The sequence below is a fragment of the Lagenorhynchus albirostris genome, chromosome 6, assembly GCF_949774975.1.
Source record: "Lagenorhynchus albirostris chromosome 6, mLagAlb1.1, whole genome shotgun sequence".
Taxonomy (NCBI): domain Eukaryota; kingdom Metazoa; phylum Chordata; class Mammalia; order Artiodactyla; family Delphinidae; genus Lagenorhynchus; species Lagenorhynchus albirostris.
In genome coordinates this window covers 21004472-21022386 of record NC_083100.1, presented here as the reverse complement: position 1 = coordinate 21022386, position 17915 = coordinate 21004472, and the positions used below count along the sequence as shown (strand labels likewise).

The following is a 17915-nucleotide window of genomic DNA, read 5'->3' as shown; positions in this document are numbered from 1 at the left end:
CTTTAATGTCTACTAACGTTTGCCCACCAGTGAACTCCACCAGACAAGGAAACCAAGGAACATGTATAGCATATGTAATATTAATGGGAAAAATTCAGGTGTATGCTCTTTTTAGATGCAGAGGTCTGAATGTTTATAAAATGCTATGTTTTAGTTCCTTGTGTGTGTGATGGAAGAAAGTCTATTAGTATTTCGTGGGAGTCCCCAGAGGACACCCTCACCTGTACCCAGTCCATCTCCTGAACCAGGTGGTGGAGAGCAGCCAGTGTAGACAACTGACAAAACGGTCTGTGGGCATTAGAATTGAGGAGGAAAGTCACGTTAAGTGGTCAAGAGGCAGTATGGCCAAAAAGACATATGGGAATTTTGAACTTAGTGCAGCAAGGTTTGAGAGCATTTTTTAAACTTTCCGCCAATGTACACAGTTAGGTGAGTGGCTCTTTCCAAAGATGATTTCATATGTAACCTGCAAGTTTGATTTCTGAGTTTATCGACAGTGATGTGAAATTGACTAGGCTGAGCCATGGAAATCAGGAATATTGGGTGTTTATAACTCCCCGTAGCTATGCAAGTCCCTTAAATTCTTTGGGATTTGTAGATACTTTCTTCCCTAAAAAGGGGAGCCACGACCTACCTCATAGGCTTGGTGCTGGAAAAGTATGAAGGACTTGGGACAGTTGCTCTGAGTCCTGCCTGTTGTGTGTGATTGTTGTCTCTGCTTCTACAGCCCAGAGTCTTAACACTATTTTGCAGATTGTGAAAACAAACCCTAAATTGCAGTGTAATTCTTCAAGAATCCAGTGGAGAAGGGGCCTTGAGTTCTTCCCAGTCCAGTGCTTGAGAATTGCTATGTGCTTCCTTGGTGTCTTGGGAAATTTAGGTTTGTCCCTAAGAGAGAGAAATTGAATAGATACAGGTTGCCTTCGGCATATGATGCTCAAGCCACATGCTAAATTCTTTCAGATAATAAGACAAATTCTTGAAAATTTGCTTTTCTTTTGTGTTCTTTAATGTAAATTAATTTTTATAATGGAAAATCCAAGTAGCAAATGAATTTATGAGCATGACCCTGTAGAACATCAGAACCTTTCTTACTGTAAAGCCCCAGACTTGATGCATCTGCAAACCGTGGATCTGACTGGGAGCACCCTCCTGCCAACTTAACCCAGGAAGGGGAGCCAATGTCAGCCGGGGCTGGGGCCAGATGGCCATCAACATGCCTTCCAAGCCCTGACTGGCTGTGAAATCCTGAACTGAAAGTGTTAAAATGGAGAATCATGGTTTTGTGGTTTTAGTCTCTGAATCTACAGAAAGGACCCCCCCACCGCCATTTTTAGAGTGACTCTGTAGCCCCAAGTTTCCCTGCAATTTTACACATTATGGTGGTTCCAGCAAAGCACTGCTAGCCTGTCAAAAAGTGATTTCTTTCTTTGTTCCCTCACACCTTCCCATCTGGAGGAAGACATTTTTTAAAAAGCTTTAAATCACAGAAGCCGAGGTGAAGCGGCCAATTTATAAAACATAATGTACAGTGAAATCTTTTTCTCATTTTCAGCCAAAATAATAGATAGCTGTTCACAGGCTAAGAAAAGCTGACTCTAATCATCTTTTGTCTAAAGCCGTTTTTTTGATCAGCAAGACCAGGAACAGAAAAATGGAACTGGTCCATGCAGACTTCCTGGTGACAGTATCAGCTCACCTTTCTGCCGTTTGACAATCCACTTAGATTCCAACATAGAAAAATAAATTCAGAACCCAGTGGATCTAATTTAATAAAAATCTAAGAGGCAGGAACAAAGAATGCAGGTTATTTAAAATTTCCCAGTCCATGGCTGACAAAAGAAGTAATAAGATAGTTAATGGGCTAGTATTATGTCTATCAGTTTGGGGAGCTTTTTTTTTTTAAGATAAAACTATTGATTTCTCCCACATTAAAAATACAATAGAGGGCTTCCCTGGTGGCGCAGTGGTTGAGAGTCCGTCTGCCGATGCAGGGGACACGGGTTCGTGACCCGGTCCGGGAAGATCCCACGTGCCACGGAGCCACTGGACCTGCGCGTCTGGAGCCTGTGCTCCGCAGCGGGAGAGGCCACAGCAGTGAGAGGCCCACGTACCGCAAAAAAAAAAAAAAAAAAATTAACCCATCTATTTATATTACATAATTTTGGCATATATCATTTTGGTATTTTTTCTATAAAATTTATGTGTTTTTTGCTTTAAAATATATATTATTTATCTCTATATATATATATTATAACTTACGTACATAATAAGCAACGTATGTATTTTAAAAGCAGAATTGGGATCTTATAAAGATACATCAAGTGGGGAAGAAAGCAGGTTACAAAACTATCTGTACCCTTTTCCATGTTGTATGTTCTTCTAAAACGTAATATTTGAAGACTGCATGATGTTTTCTCACCTGGCTATATTGTAATTTTGCCAGTCATATGTAGTTGGACATTGAAGTTATTTCAATTGTTCACTATGCTAAGTAACACTACACTGAAAAAGCAGTTTACATCTGAATTTGTGTACCTCCAGTTCTATCCTGAGGGTAAATTTTAGGAGTGAGCTGCTGCATCACAGGGCATGGGCATATTTTGAAGACTTTTGGTACCTATTGATAACAGCCCCAAAAGGGTTATTAGCCCAGGGTCCCATCTCCCAAGCTGTGTGTAATGATGATGTTTGTTTTCTCACACCCACATTGGCTCTGCCTGTTAAATCTTGGGGCAGGGTTTCTGAAAGTGCTTTCTACCATCTCTCCATCTGTTTTCCCTCTCCCTTTCTAAGAGCAAGTGTGGCCTGAGTGTGGGTGGGAGGGAAGGACCTGACAGGCGTCTCTGAAGGAACAGGAGTTTAGTTGCGGACTGAGAACGGGTAGGGTGCAGTCTCCTTGAGGCGTACACGCTGCGGGTGAGGTCGTCAGATGGGAGCCTGACACTGTCCCTTCAGCATGTCCTACTAGGGACGCGTCCGGTGGTTGGAGGGCCTAACCTACTGCAGGGGACCCTTTGAGAGACACGAACGGACTCCATGCGAGTTCATGGGCCACACGCGAAAAGTGTGTGTGTCCAGAGCCTCATGAGAATCCTGACTGGGCCTGGGGCTGAGAAACAAGTTAAGACACACACACAGAATCACATCTTCAGTGTGAGTTCCCGGGAGGTTAGAGTTGTCTAATTGAACTGCTGCCATAAAACAGGAGGGACGGTGCCCACCACTGCCGCGACTCGTGTAGAAGATGAAATGCATCCACTACCCCGTCAGGGCCCCTACGGATTCCTGTGGTTCCTGGGTCTCTTTCTTCTTTCTTGTCAAGGCCTAGAGGAGAGATGCTATTTAAAGCCAAAAAACGATTTTGACCAGGTAGCTTTTCTCACCATCTGTGGTGTGTGTGGTTTAAGGTACAGTCCAGCTGTGGCTGCTTTCCTGAGTTATTAATGAGTTCCGGGCCATAGGTGTTTTTACTGTTGGGTCACTTCTTTGTTCCATGAGGAAGCTGCCATGTCAATCACTGGCCTCACAGGGCCCAGGCCCAAAATGTAGGAGCATCTATAAACCCATGCTGGCTAGTGGAAGGGGATGGCTGCCCCAGCAAGGATGGTAAGAGTATCTGTCCTCTCTGGGAACCCAAGAGTAATGGTAAATGTTATCTCATATTGTTGTGAAACTGGTTAAGCACCTCCTGGGTTAGCATTCTTTATTGGGATTTATTTAGATGCAAACTATAAAGAAAATACCGTTTCCTCTTGAGGGAAGTCAATTACCTTCTGTGCACACAGGCCAGAAACATGTGAATAACATTTTGAGATGATACTAGAATAGACTAGTTGGGGTCAGTTGGAAATGATTCAGTAAGTCTTAGAGGTGAGCTTAGTCAGTTGGGTATGGACACAAGTTGGCAGAAGGAAAGGGATGGGGGAACATCGTGGGCCACTGTCATGTGTAAGTTGTCACCAGGCTGTAACACCTATAGTAAATAGGTGTGCTTAGCAGGGCTGCCTTCCCGCTGAGCACATGAGCTTGGCATGGATGGTGAAGCACTACCTGCAATGCCCTTCCAAAGAGCTTGCATGTTCCTTGCCTCATGGGATTCTCACAACAGTTCTCGAAGGGTGACAGAACATCTGTAATGCTACTTTGTCTCCCAGTACAAAACCAGAGTGCAGACAGTGTCTGTGGCGTGGCTAAAGCGGGTGGGTAAGTCAGGGCCTCTCGGCTCTGGCGATGGATGTTGGGATTTGTGAAGCTCTTGGTGGTGATGATTATGTCAGCGTGTCACGGAGTTCTCAGAGTGGGAGACTTCAAACCCTCTGATTTCTCCTTCCACAGAAACAGCAGCAGAAAGAAGCCCTTATTCTCTTCTTCAACAGAACAGCTGAAGCTAAAATCCCATCTGTCATGTAAGTGAACACCAAGTGTCGACTTCTCTCTCTCTCTCTTTTTTAAAAAGAAATACCTGTTATCTTAGTCCGTCAGGATGGTTTTATTGCTCTGTGAGAAATGATTAGCGATTTGAATGGTAGTTGCCTTGAATATAAAGTTTAGGGCACCATCACCCAGGAGGCATAAGTAGGCTTGTCGCTGGAGCCCTGCCAGGGCGCTGGGCCTGCGAGATCCCGTCTTAACCCAAGCGAGCTGGAGCTGGGGCCACTTATGAGCAGGGCTGGGTGACCCAAACACTGAAGGGGAGTTTTCCTCTTGCTAAGAGAACTGTGGTCACTTGCCTGTAGGAAACAAATTAGGGGTTTCACAGAAGACCAGGAAGCTGCCTTACGGAGATTCTCTGGTCGTCTCCAAAGACATCATGTTTCAGCTGTCATTTACCTAAATAAGAAAGAAGGTGAATACCATCGTTTGTTCAAAAGATACGGGCAAGTGGCTGTTGTCACACTTGGTCTCCTTCTGTCTTCTCAACTAAAGCTGGTGTAATAATTTCTGTTCTTAAAATTATTCACTGACTTGAAAGAAAAAAATCTCAATTGTCTGCCTTGGCTAAAGAAAGAAAAGCCCACTGCTCTTCACATATCACTGAGATAGAAACTTGAAGCAAGTCTAACGACATGCAGCTTGCCTAATTTTTTACTGTTTAACATTTGTGTGAGACTCAGGCAGGGTAATGGTCCAAGTGATTCAATTACAATGAAATGAATTTAGCGTGGGTTGAGCGGTCCCAGATTGGCTGTGGGGACCGAGATCCATGGATAGATGGAGACCTACAGCCTGCCCTGCCCTCTCACTCAGCCTCTGCATCTCCCAGCCTCACCGGCCTCTCCCTCTGCACCCTTAAATGTGGTTGGAGAGTGAGTTCGCTGCATTGTTTAAATCACAGACTCTCCACAGACTCCTGAATGTCGGGCAGCTCTCCTTCACCCTCTGGGCACTGCCCTTTTCATTTATGATACTGTTTAAGAGACCAGTGAACTCCAGATGTGGTTTTTATGGCCTGGAAACTTCTCTCTCAGACACTAATCTGAATTGCCTCCACTGACATTTCTCATGTGCTGCTGAATAACACATGGCATGGGTGTGAGCCTCTTCCCTTGCTCTCTCAGCTTGTGACCTACAAAATCCAGGGTCCATTGAGTGCTGGGCCCAGAGCCATCCATTTCCCTTAGGAATTTTAAATCTAACCATTTTCCACCTTATAAATAAACTTCGGTAATACCTTGTCTTACTCCATTCATGCTGCTATGACCAAAATATTGTAGGCCGTGCACCTTAAACAACAAACATATATTTCTCACAGTCCTAGAGGCTGGGAAGTCCAAGTTCAAGGCGCTGGCAGATTCAGAGTCTGGTGACAGTTCTTTTCCTGGCTCATAGACAGCCCTCTTCTCGCTGTGTCCTTGCATAGTGGAAGGGGAAGGGTGCTTTCTGGGGTCTCTTTTATAAGAACACTAACTCCATCTCCTCCCATAGGCCCCACATTGGGGGTTCGGATTTCAGCATATGAACTGGGGGGCAGGGACACACACATTCAAATCATAACATACCTTATACATACTTTTTCAAAATTCCATGATAAATTATATAGTGATTTATAGTTTCCAACAGTTTTGACATCTGTTAACTCATGTCACATTTATAGACTCCTTGTGAGATCAGTAGAATAAAGTTAAAATGCAGAAACTGAGTAAATCTAACGTAAATCTCTAAACTTCAGAATCATACAGCTAGTAAGTGGAAATTAGATTATAAATCTTAAACCCCCAGTTTCCTCTGATAGTTGCTTTTCTTCCCATTTTTGCTGTTGTTCGTTTTCATTTTAATGGACATCTTTCAACATAAAGCCAAGGTTACTGTGGTCGGCAGATATTTCCAGCTCGGTAGCTCAGGGACGTGAGGAAGGGCAGAGCAGCAATGCCACGTCTGAGATGTAGACGATGAGAGGCATCAGGAAAACTGGGGGCCGTGGTGTTTATGGCTGGCCAAGTTGATTTTATGGCCTTGTGACTTTCTGATGCTGTAGCAGTTAACTTTTTTGCTTATATCGTGGCAAATTTTATGTCTCTCAAACTAATTAAAGTAGATTCTATTAGTACCAACAATTCACAAATTGAACTCAAATCCATACCGTAGTTGGTCATAGTGTTGTTTGAAAAAATTCTTAGACGTTTAGAAGAGAGTCCGCTTCCCTTTTCCCCGCCTGCCTGTACTGTAATAGGAAACCTTGGAGATTTGTCCTTCTCCAAGGAGAGCAATGTCTGTTCTTTGCCCAGACACACACCCACGTGTGGGGATGGCCTCAGGCAGAGCGAGGGCTCCTTGTGTCCTGTCAGAGGAAGCTGACCTTCCCGCCGCCCGCGCAGGAGCCACGGCGGCCTGTACTGGGTCTGGGAACCCTCTGCAGGGCGCGAGTGCCAGGGCAAGCTTGGGACCTGTCTGCTGGGTGACTCTCCTCCCTACAGCTCCTGGGGGTCGCTGCCTTCCTTTAAGGCCACAGCTAAAGATAAGGAGCAGAAAGTCAAGAAAAAACGCAGTGGATGGAGGAGAGAAGTAAAAAGCAGAATGAAGACCATGTAAACAAGGCCTTTTCACCCATATTCCTTGGCCTTGGAAAAAAGAATGCACGTATACCACTGCCTTAACTGCTGGCCCTGTGGTTTGCAGTCTGATGTGGGAGGGAGCTGGAGGGTGATCCCTGACGTCTCTTCAGTATTGTTACTTACGTCTCAGTACTACATTGCCAGAAATTTGTTACTGTCAAGAATCCCTCAGTCCCTGCCCAGGCATTTTCAGATCTGTAAACAACACTTCAATTTTTATTGAAAACACATTATAATGATAGTAGCAGCCAAAGTGCAAACTGTTAATTATCTTGTATGATCCCAGGTAATAATAAGAATGTTTCAGTAACCTATCAGAGACACGTAAAACATAAGGATACTTTGATTTATTTGTGTTTGGGAGATGACTAAAAAGTATGGAAGAACTCTTTCTGCATATGGCGGAAGATGACTTCCCCACAGTTCCTGAGGGCAAGGGGGAGAGGTCAGCTCTCAGAGGAGGGAGAGAATGAGCTGGGGAGGCAGGTACCCAGAAGGTATCTGCTACAGATGCAGTCACTTTTCAGATATTAATCTCAGCTGGATTGCGTATGTGTTTAATTTATTGTGTTGTCATTGTCAAATGCAGTGAATATATCCTGGACCTACTGGAAAGTGGAAGAGAGAAGTTTCTAGTGTTTGCACACCATAAGGTGGTTTTGGATGCAGTTACTAATGAGCTTGAGAGGAAGGTAAGCTCCCTTTGAAATTCAGCACAGGATGCTTTTCTTGTTTCTGTGTCGACTGCTAAGCAGGCCAAGGTCAGATCTGAGCAAAGAAATGAGGTGAAGGTTTCCGGAAACATTTCTGTCGACTTTCCGAATAATGTTTCTTGCTTGTAGAACCATGAACAGGTTTGTTTTAACCCATCTTTTATTTATTTATTTATTTATTTTGCGGTACGTGGGCCTCTCTCTGTTGTGGCCTCTCCCGTTGCGGAGCACAGGCTCCGGATGCGCAGGCTCAGCGGCCATGACTCACAGGCCCAGCCGCTCCGCGGCATGTGGGATCTTCCCGGACCGGGGCACGAACCCGTGTCCTCTGCATCGGCAGGCGGACTCTGAACCACTGCGCCACCAGGGAAGCCCCCCAACCCCTCTTTTAAAATGTTTTATTTTAATAGCTTTATTGAGGTATAATTACCATGCAACGAACTGCACATATTTGAAGTATACAGTTGAGCAAGAGTGGAGGTAGTTGTTGCACAGAAGGAACGAAAAGTGCCCACTGAACTGAGAAGGTATCTTGAGACCTAAAAACAAGGCAGGCGGCTCCACACCATCAGTGGATCCATTTATTAAAGGGTAACTTACAGGGAGGGTAGGCCTGGGTGGATGGTGATCCAGAGCGTTTGCAGCTGCACTCTGCAGTGCAGAGGAGCCACTGGAACAATTATAGTTAACCTAGAGCATAGGGGTGTGTGCTTGGAGACAGGAAGTACGTTCCTAAGTCCAGATCTATGGTGGGTTACTAGCCTCCTGAGCATCAGGAATGCGTCAGTGAAGGTTGTCATCACTGGAGACTAACCGAGCATACAGGCCACCTGGACCCAAAGATCATTAAACAGTATCTATTCACTACGAAGCCCTAGATGACAAAGAAGAGGTTCACTACAGGACAGCCCTAGGTAAGGCCACTGGAAGGACAGGAGGGACTGCACGGGCCCAAGATGGCACCAGTCTTGCTAACAGCCACACGGTAGTGAATATATCCGTCAGCCCCAGAAGTTTCCTCCTGTCCTTTGTAATCCCCGTTTCTCCCCATCCTCCCATCTCCAGGCCACCACTGATCTGCTCTCTGTCACTGTAGATTAGTTCGCATTTTTGGAGCCTTATATAAATGTGGAATCATACAGGATCATACAGTGTGTACTCCTTTTTTTTTTAATCTGATTTCTCTTACTCAACATATTTTGAGATTCATACATGTTACTGCGTGTATCAACAGTTCATTCCTTTCTATTGCTGAGTAATATTCCATTGTATGCATGTACCACACTTTATCCACTCACCTGTTGGTGGACATTTGCCAACCCATCCTTTTTTTTTTTTTTTTTTTTTTTTTTATTTATTTTGGCTGCGTTAGGTCTTAGTTGCAGCATGCGAGATCTTTGTTGCGGCATGTGGGATCTTTAGTAGGAGCATGCGGGGTCTTTTAGTTGCAGCATGCGGACTTCTTAGTTGAGACAGGCAGACAGCCCATCCTTTTTTAGTGACAAGTGGAAACCCACCCAAATGTGAGGAAATAGATAAATGGTTAAAGGATACTATTGTTGCATAATGAACTATTACACAGCCATTAAAAATCATGTTTTAGAAAACATTTTAATCATTTAGTTTATTTACAATATAATGTTTGTCAGAGAAAAGCAAGATATAGAACTTTTTATTTAAAAGATGTAGCAAACACATTGAGAAAAGAGTGATGGGAAAAAATAGATCAGTAATTTATTTTCCTCATAATGTCTGTCTTTATCATTAGAAAACAATAAATGCCACTTAAAATAAGCTGATCTCAGGAACCTAATCCTGTGTTTCCCCAGGGGAAATTATCCAGGATTTGCTAATTCAGATTTTATAATAATGACTATATAGAACATAACTACTGTGAATAACAAGACATAACTACATAAGGTTATAAAGCATTTAATATATATATATTAAAATTAAATTTTTAATTGCAAATAAAAAAATTGTTTTTTTAAAGAAAATAAGCTGAGCTAAGCATGCAACTATCAGATACAACTCAGCAGTTGATTTCAGGGCAGTTGTCCCAGAGGAGTGAAAAGTTACATTCACTTGTACACCAATGTTCAGGGCAGCTTTATTTGTAGTAGTGCAAAGCTGGACCAACCCACATGTCCTGCCCAAGGTGAATAGGTGACCATGGTATGGTACATCCCTGCCACAGAACACTGCTCAGCAATGAGAAGGAATGAGCTACAGGTGTGTGTGAACCAACTGTACGTGCAACGACAGGGGTGACTCTCCGGGCAGTGATGCTCAGTGAAAAGAGCCCAGCCCCAAAGGTTGCACAGTGTTTGACTCCATTTATAAATGTTCCTGAAATGGAACATTTTAGAAATGCAGGACAGGGCTTCACTGGTGGCGCAGTGGTTGAGAGTCTGCCTGCCGATGCAGGGGACACGGGTTCGGGCCCCGGTCCGGGAAGATCCCACATGCCGCAGAGCGGCTGGGCCCGTGAGCCATGGCCGCTGAGCCTGCGCGTCCGGAGCCTGTGCTCCGCAACAGGAGAGGCCACAGCAGTGAGAGGCCCGCGTACCGCAAAAAAAAAAAAAAAAATAAGACAGATTAGTAGGGACTGGGTGGGTGAGGGGGAAGCAGGAGGGAGGCGGGCAGGGCTCTAAATGGGCTACAGAGCATCCCTGTGCGGTTAGAACTGTTCACTGTCTCGGCTGTGAAGGCAGATACGTGAAAACCCACGTTCGAGATAAAGTTGTAGGGAACACGCACACCCAGGAGTTTAAGTGAAACTGGGGAAATCTGGATAAGGTCAGTGGATTGTATGAAAGTCAGTATCCTGGGTGTGATATTATGCTATAGTTTTACCAATATTCCCAGTGGAGGAAACTGGGCAAATCATACGAGGACTCTTTCTCTGTATTATTGCTTAAACTACATGCGAGCCTACAGTTATCTCAACACAAGTTTCAATTATGAAAGGAATGGAAAGACCAGGAAAGAAGCTCGGAAAGCAGTACGGAGCGGCGAGCTCGATGCTCCCCCCGGCTTGGAGCCAGAGCAGCGCGGGGCTGTGTCCCTGGAGCTGTGCCGCCGAGGCCCCGCACCTGCGCCCACCTTGCTTCCCTCTCCTGTTCCCGCAGCGTGTGAAGCACATCCGCATCGACGGCTCCACCTCCTCAGCCGACCGTGAGGGCCTGTGCCAGCAGTTCCAGCTGTCGGAGGGGCCCGCCGTGGCCGTGCTGTCCATCACCGCCGCCAACATGGGCCTCGCCTTCTCCTCGGCTGACCTGGTGGTGTTCGCGGAGCTCTTTTGGAACCCAGGGGTGAGGGGCGTACTCCTGGCTGCTGGCAGAGAGAGCCAGGGGGGCGGGGTGGGGGGGCGGGGAGTGGGGCTTCTGTGCGCTGTCCCTGGTGCCTGCGTCATCTTCCCTCTGTTTCTGTTAGGCCTGGTAAACATGCTTATACTTTGCCATCCATTGGCCAGCTATTAGGTCTTCACAACAACCTGCTAAGTAGTAGGCTTATCGACCATCTTATTACCAATGGGAAGATTGAAGTTTTAGGAGTCTCATGATCCATGTCTCCATGAAGAAATTGGAGCACAGAGAGCTCAAGAGCATAGCTGTCACTTAAGGGGAGCACGTGGCAGCGCTGGCCTCAGGCCTCTGGCTTCCCAGCCTCAGCCCCTTTTTATCAACCGACCCCGGGAGCCACTTTACCAGTGGGGCCACAATAGGGCGACTGCAGTGGGTATTCCCTGAACACGCCCAGGGTGCCCACTGGCCTTATCTGATCAGCTGTGGCAGCAGGTGGAAGACATTTGTTGGGACTCAAAGTTTTCTCCTCAACCCCAGAAAGAAGTTCTTTCCCTTCTGATGTTCTGACCCGTGTGGCTCTCATCGACCACACGTCGGTGACGGCTGTAACGGTGGCTGGGCTTAGAGCGTGAAGGCATTTTATAATGGAAACCATGTTCTTGGTTTTCATTATTCGTTGTAGGGTTTTTCCACCGTATAAAAAAGCCACCCTACCCCCTGATCACATATGGCCTCTCCCTGGGCGCGGTATCTCTATCTGTTTAGAAGATAACTTTTCATTCCATGGAGGAAGAGTGGCAGTGTGCCGGGTCTCCTTTGTCACAGCTGGTGGCAGAGCTGAAGCTGGCTCTCCCTCTGCAGCGCCCAGCAGCTGGCCCGGCCCTGAAGGGTCATCCACAGCTACCCAGCTGCAGATCGAGGTCCCCCCTGCTGGCCAGTATTGTGCTTGCTTCTCCCTTTTGTCAGATGACAGACCGTTTGTGGACAGAGGCTTGCAGGCCCCCTGCCACGTGACACGCAGTGAGGAGGAAGGGTTGTGGTGAGGCTCCGGGGCAAGAGGCCACCTGCTGTGGTGGGCTGAGCAGCCTCCAGCCTTGACCGACATGCGTCCCGATCCCCGCCCCGCAGGTGCTGATGCAGGCCGAGGACCGGGTGCACCGCATCGGGCAGTCGAGCTCTGTGGGCATCCACTACCTGGTGGCAAGAGGCACGGCTGATGACTACCTTTGGTGAGGCCCCTGGCTGGCCCGGCAGTTGGGTCGACACCGATGACGTATTTCCTTTGCTCCCTAAGAGCCTCTGCTTTGGGGCAGGTTTCCAGGGATCCACACAGAAGACCTGCTAGTAGTGCGCTCCCCCTTTCCTCATGACCCTGTTTGACCTCCTGCATAGTGTTAACTGGTGGCTGCAGGAGGCATGAGGAAATCCTGTAGGAATAAGGGGATGTGGCTCCTTCCCACTGACCTGAGACAAGGGAGGAGAACTTATTGGGATGCAATTAGGTGGAACTTTGTTTGTAAAACACTCTGTTCCCAGACGTGAAGGCGTTTGCTGAGTCAGGGAGACTGGCCCCCTGGCCCCTTGGGAGGTGTGCTGGTTCCGTAAGGCCACGTCTTACAGTGCTGCTGCTGGGCCGTGTAGTGCTTCCTTAGCAGAGATGGGGTCAGATTTTTAACTCTGGGGTTTCATGTCCATCACTTAGGCCAAAACTCCCCAAATGCTCCCTCCCCAGTTCCATTTCCTCCTTCCTCATATTGTTTCTTGATTATCTTATTAGTTTCCACTACCTATCTCTGTTTCCAGCATTATGACTAAGGCATCTTACCTTTATTTTGCGTGTGGGTTGTCCCTACCTCCCTTTCTGTTAATGGATTTGTTAACTGAGCAGCTTATAACAGTGCCAGGTTCAAGTTTTTGTTGCAGTAGCATTTATTTCCTACACATCTTCCAGTAGAAAGAATTTTGAGCCTGACGATGTGAGCCCTGACTTGGTCGGTTTACAATAGAGAGGAGGTCAGTATTTCGGGATGGGCGTTTGTGCCTGAAGAGATGGAGAGATGTGAAACAGTGAGCGTGTCTCATAAGGACAGGGGCTGGTCTCGCTATAATCAGTCTGCTGGTTCTGTGCAGGTTGTTTCCACTGCAGCTCATTTCTCCCCAACAGGCCGCTGATTCAAGAGAAGATTAAAGTTCTGGGTGAAGCCGGGCTTTCTGAGACCAATTTTTCAGAAATGACAGAAGCCGCAGATTATTTCTACAAGGTAACACCAGCATGTGGCTCCCTGCCACTGGGGTGTCCAGAGGTCCTGAGCAGGAAGGTGTGAATCACTCCTGGGGACCTCCCCCAGCTGGGGAGCTAAAATGATGGTTGCATTCGTTCTCGGGTCAATCTGTGTGTGTGCGTCTGTTTATGGAGAAGTGCTGGCATTAACTCCTGCTGCTTCTGACATGCCCTCCTCAAAAACCAGGGCCTCCAAATGCTGCCTCTTCCATCAGGCCATTAGAAACGGACAGAAAACGCCCCATGGCAACAGCTGAATCGTTGCAAGAAGCACATAGCAACAGCACCCAAACACATCCCCAGCGCAGAACGGGGAGTGTTTCACATAGGCTGTTGCTTCTGTGTAGCATATTTTCCCCTCTGTTGCTGCACCTTATCCTCAGTGACTCCCCATTTTATAAAGGGGTGAGCAGAGGCTTGCGGAGCAGCAAGACTCTCCCGCAGTCATGGGTCACTTGAAGCCAGCCCAGGCGGAAGGCTTCCAGACTCAGCCAGCATTCCCTGTGCGACGGCCCCTCTCACTGTCAAGGAGAGTAAGAGGCTGGTGAGCATCCTTCCGTGACCAGGTGGGGCCTTGTCAGAGGTGCTGAGAGGAGGCCTGTTTGCCTCTGGAGAGGGCAGCCCAGGGCCCAGCAGGCCTGCCCTGGCCTAGCTCTCCAGCCCCATGGCTGCCACAGCCCTTCCCCCTCCATTTCAGTGAAGCAAGGTAGAGGAGCCAGAGGTGCAAAGACTCCCAAAGGCTGGTCTTCTTTCACCTGCTCGGGTGGTTGACAAGGAGGGTGAGAACTCGGGGGGTCCTGCCTGATGGAGGGCGACCCCTGGGGGGTTATTTCTAATGAGAGCATGGACAGAGGTCTGAGCGTCGTGTAGAAAGGCGGCCCTGCGCTTCAGGAAGCTGACATGCCGCCTCCTTCCTGTGGAATTGCCGAGCATCCGAAGCTGTCAGGTCGACACGATCTTGTAGGTGATGCTAAGACTTGTCTGAGGATATAACCTTTCATTTACATTTGCTTGCAACTAAATTCTTTCTTCGTAATGTAATTATTGGGATAAATAAGACTCAGGGGAGATCATATTTTTAAACACAGGGTATAAACTATCCTTATAATTAATAAGCCAATTTTAAGACAACCTTCCTTTTAAACTTTTTGAAGAACTGTCTAATTCAGTTGAATGGTGACTGTTTTGACAGAGCCTTGGTTGTTATGTGCCCTTTGAAAAGAAAGAGCCTTATTTTTAAAGGCTTCTCAACTAACGAGAATAGGTTTATTTATAACTCATTTATTTATACTGGCCTGACCCTCAGTTGCTTTGAATTAGTTAGGAATTTCTGCCTAGGGACTTCCCTGGTGGCGCAGAATCCGCCTGCCAGTGCAGGGGACACGGGTTCGAGCCCTGGTCCGGGAGGATCCCCCATGCCGCAGAGCAACTAAGCCCGTGCGCCACAACTACTGAGCTTGTGCTCTACAGCCCGCGAGCCCCAACTACTGAGCCTGTGCGCCACAACTAACTGAGCCTGTGCTCTGGAGCCCACGAGCCACAACTAACTGAGCCTGTGCTCTAGAGCCCGCGAGTCGCAACTCCTGAAGCCTGTGCGCCTAGAGCCCGTGCTCCACCACAAGGGAAGCCACCGCAACGAGAAGCCCACGCACCGCAACAAAGAGTAGCCCCCGCTCTCCGCGACTAGAGAAAGCCCACGCACAGCAACAAAGACCCGATGCAGCCAAAAATAAATTAATTTAAAAAAAAGAATTTCTGCCTAAAGTACAAATGGAGTTTATCAATATTTATTTTGATTAATAATTATATCACTTAAAAAAAATTAAAATAGGGCTGAAAACTGTATCAACTATTAGGAAAAGAAAGTGTTGCCTCCTGTATAGGAGCCAAAAGCAGAAGAGGTCATGTCTGCCTGCCTGCTGGGAAGGGAAGTGAAATACTGTCTGATCTTGGAACTTGCTTCCCTTTAATTATGCGTGCTCCAAGTTAGCACATAGCGTTGCCATCACGTCCTTAAATGCACGTGGACAGCTGTTTCTACCTGGAGTAGGCTGCCTCGTGGGCGGCATTTCCTCGACCTTGCAGTTGCTCAGACAAAAGCTGATATCACAGAGGAGGACATGCGGCTGGTGTGGGGCTGACCTTAATGACCTTTAATGTCACTTCCCATCTGAATAGCTAGGATCCTGAAAGGTGAGAGAATGTAGGGTACAGATTATTGAATAATCTAGAGTCCTTGCAGGGTCAGTTTTCAAGAACTTCGCTAGTGTGGAGGGCTTCTGTGAAAGCAAAGAAATAGTGGCCAGTTAGGTTGAGACCTGACTCCAAAGGGCCTGGAAAGCCAGGGAAGCAGCATTAGACTCGATGAGGTAGGCACAGGGGTGCCCAATGATGTGACAGGAAAATCTTGTTAGAGGATAGTCTGTGGGGAAAAATTAGCCTGGAAAAGACCGGTGAGCAGTTGACGTGGGAAGAGGCCTGAGGTGGGAAGTGCAGTGAAGCCATTTCAGATTCAGGCAGGTACAAAGCAACGTGGCCCAAGTAAAGAGCCTGCCTACGAAGTATCTGGGAGGGAACAGACGGAGAAACCAACCTGATGCAGTTTGATGGGTGAGATCCGGAGTCAGGATGCCCTGGTGATTGCAAGCTAGGGGTACTATGAGAACAGTGCGAGACCATCAAAACTAGGGAACAGGACCTGCTTTGGGGATGTAGGAGTGAGATGACAGATGGTTGTGGTTTTTAAGACAGGTTTAGTTTTATGGACCTGTGGGAGGTCAGTGGAGATACTGAATATGTGCCTCTGGGTTGAATGATGGCCAGGGTTAGGAATTTAGACAGAGGAGAGATCAGCAAAGGGGTGAGAGCAAGCCCGTCATCTGCCGTGGTCATAACGGCTGGGTGTGATTTTAGCACTACACCATCGTTGTCAATGCATAGATGCAGTTGGAGGGCATTTTGATCATTTGTAACTTTAGGGTAGTCAGAATCAGGTACATGTATCTACTTATCAATATGTTAAGTGTGTGTTTTATAACCACTCAGAGAATTAGGTATAAGCCATGGCTGAACACACCAATTCGGGAGTTGAATTACAGGCTAACTAACCTCTTAGTGGAGAAAGGCTTGGGAGCTGTTTCAATATTGAAATACTGATTTGTAAAGCTAGAAGGGAGAAAACATTCCCAACATAAATTAGTGTGAGAGCAGGTCCTGTGTCGCTTTCACAACCGTTCGTTTTCTGTTTTTCCTTCTTTACCCAGCAAGCAGCAGAGAAGCTAAGAAGCCAGACACAAAGGCAGTGAGGCTGCTTGAGCGATAGTTTACTGAGCTGGTCCCACAGTGGTGGAGAGAATGTCAGTGTTGGTGCCTGGGTGCTGATGTCTTTGTCTTTTCTTCCTCTGGTGAAGGACCCAAAGCAGCAGAAGATCTATGACTTTTTCCAGAAGTCCTTTGAGGAAGACGGAAGCGATATGGAGCTCCTGGAGGCAGCGGAGTCATTTGACCCAGGAAGTGGTTCCCAGGACACGGGAGACACACTGGACGAGAGCACATTGACAGGCAGTCCGCTGAAGAAGAGCAGATTTGAATTTTTTGATAACTGGGACAGCTTCACCTCTCCTCTGTAAGAGGGGCCAAAAATGCATTCAAAATCATGGAATTTATTAAAATAAAATGAGGCACTTTTTTGGAAAGGCTGTGCTCCTCTGGTCATTACCACAGTGTTGGTCTCTGTCTCCAAGCCCGGAGGGTTACCAGGCATGTGTCAGCATTTCCTTTCATTATGTGTGGGTTTGCTTGGGTCTTAATTAACCTTAGCTTAACCTACTGAGAAACAGACAGTAGGCTGTAGTAGTGGTGATTCATGTTCTTTAATTAACGAGGTGCTTCCTACACAGGACCCGAAATCTAGATTTGTAAAATGTATTGATTCAACAAATATTTATAGAGCACCTCACGTGTGCCAGCCACTGTTTTCTAGGTGCTGGCAGCAAATCACCAAAGAAAAGAAGAAAGTACACGCCTTTGCCAAAGTTATCATGTAACAGGAGAGGCAATAGTTCTATGTTCTATGAAAAAAATACAGTAAGCTGAGGGTTTAGAGCAGGGGTTGACAAGCTTTTTCTATAAATAGCCAGATAGTAATTACTTTGGGCTTTATGAGCCAGGATGTCTGTGTTGGAACTACTCAGCTCTGCTTCTGTGGTGCAGAATCAACCATTAGATAATCCGGAACAAGTGACTGTGGCTCTTTTCCAATAAAATTCTGTTACGGACACAATTTTGAGCTTCTCATAATTTTCATGTGTCGCAAATGACTATTATTTTCAACCATTTAAAAATATGAAAACTGTACTTGGCTCACAGGCCATACAAAAACAGGCAGAGAGCAGGATTTGGCCCACAGATCATAGTTTGCTAACCCCTGGATTAGAGCAGCACCGTCCAACAGAAACGTAACACAGGGCACATATGTGTTGTATTAGTATTACTAATTTAATCCTTCTTTATTTCCAAAGAGTATTTTTAAAAATGAAGGATCAGGGCTTCCCTGGTG

The 17915-nt window shown here is 46.6% G+C and overlaps 1 protein-coding gene across 6 annotated transcripts in view; it reads left to right on the top strand.

Annotated features, from left to right (window-relative positions):
• Positions 1-17052, top strand: part of SMARCAL1 (SWI/SNF related, matrix associated, actin dependent regulator of chromatin, subfamily a like 1) — a 52194-nt gene extending 35142 nt beyond the window's left edge. For 3 of the 6 annotated variants that reach the window (XM_060152155.1, XM_060152154.1, XM_060152157.1), the window contains 6 exons: positions 4339-4409; positions 7645-7747; positions 10900-11082; positions 12205-12305; positions 13241-13337; positions 16768-17052. In XM_060152155.1, the coding sequence (XP_060008138.1) occupies positions 4339-4409; positions 7645-7747; positions 10900-11082; positions 12205-12305; positions 13241-13337; positions 16768-16986 (774 nt within the window). In that variant the 3' untranslated portion in view covers positions 16987-17052. Of the gene's footprint in view, positions 1-4338; positions 4410-7644; positions 7748-10899; positions 11083-12042; positions 12306-13240; positions 13338-16767 lie in introns of those variants that run through there. The other 3 variants (XR_009541072.1, XR_009541071.1, XM_060152156.1) reach the window with 3 other exon arrangements.
• Positions 17053-17915: the final 863 nt, after the last annotated feature.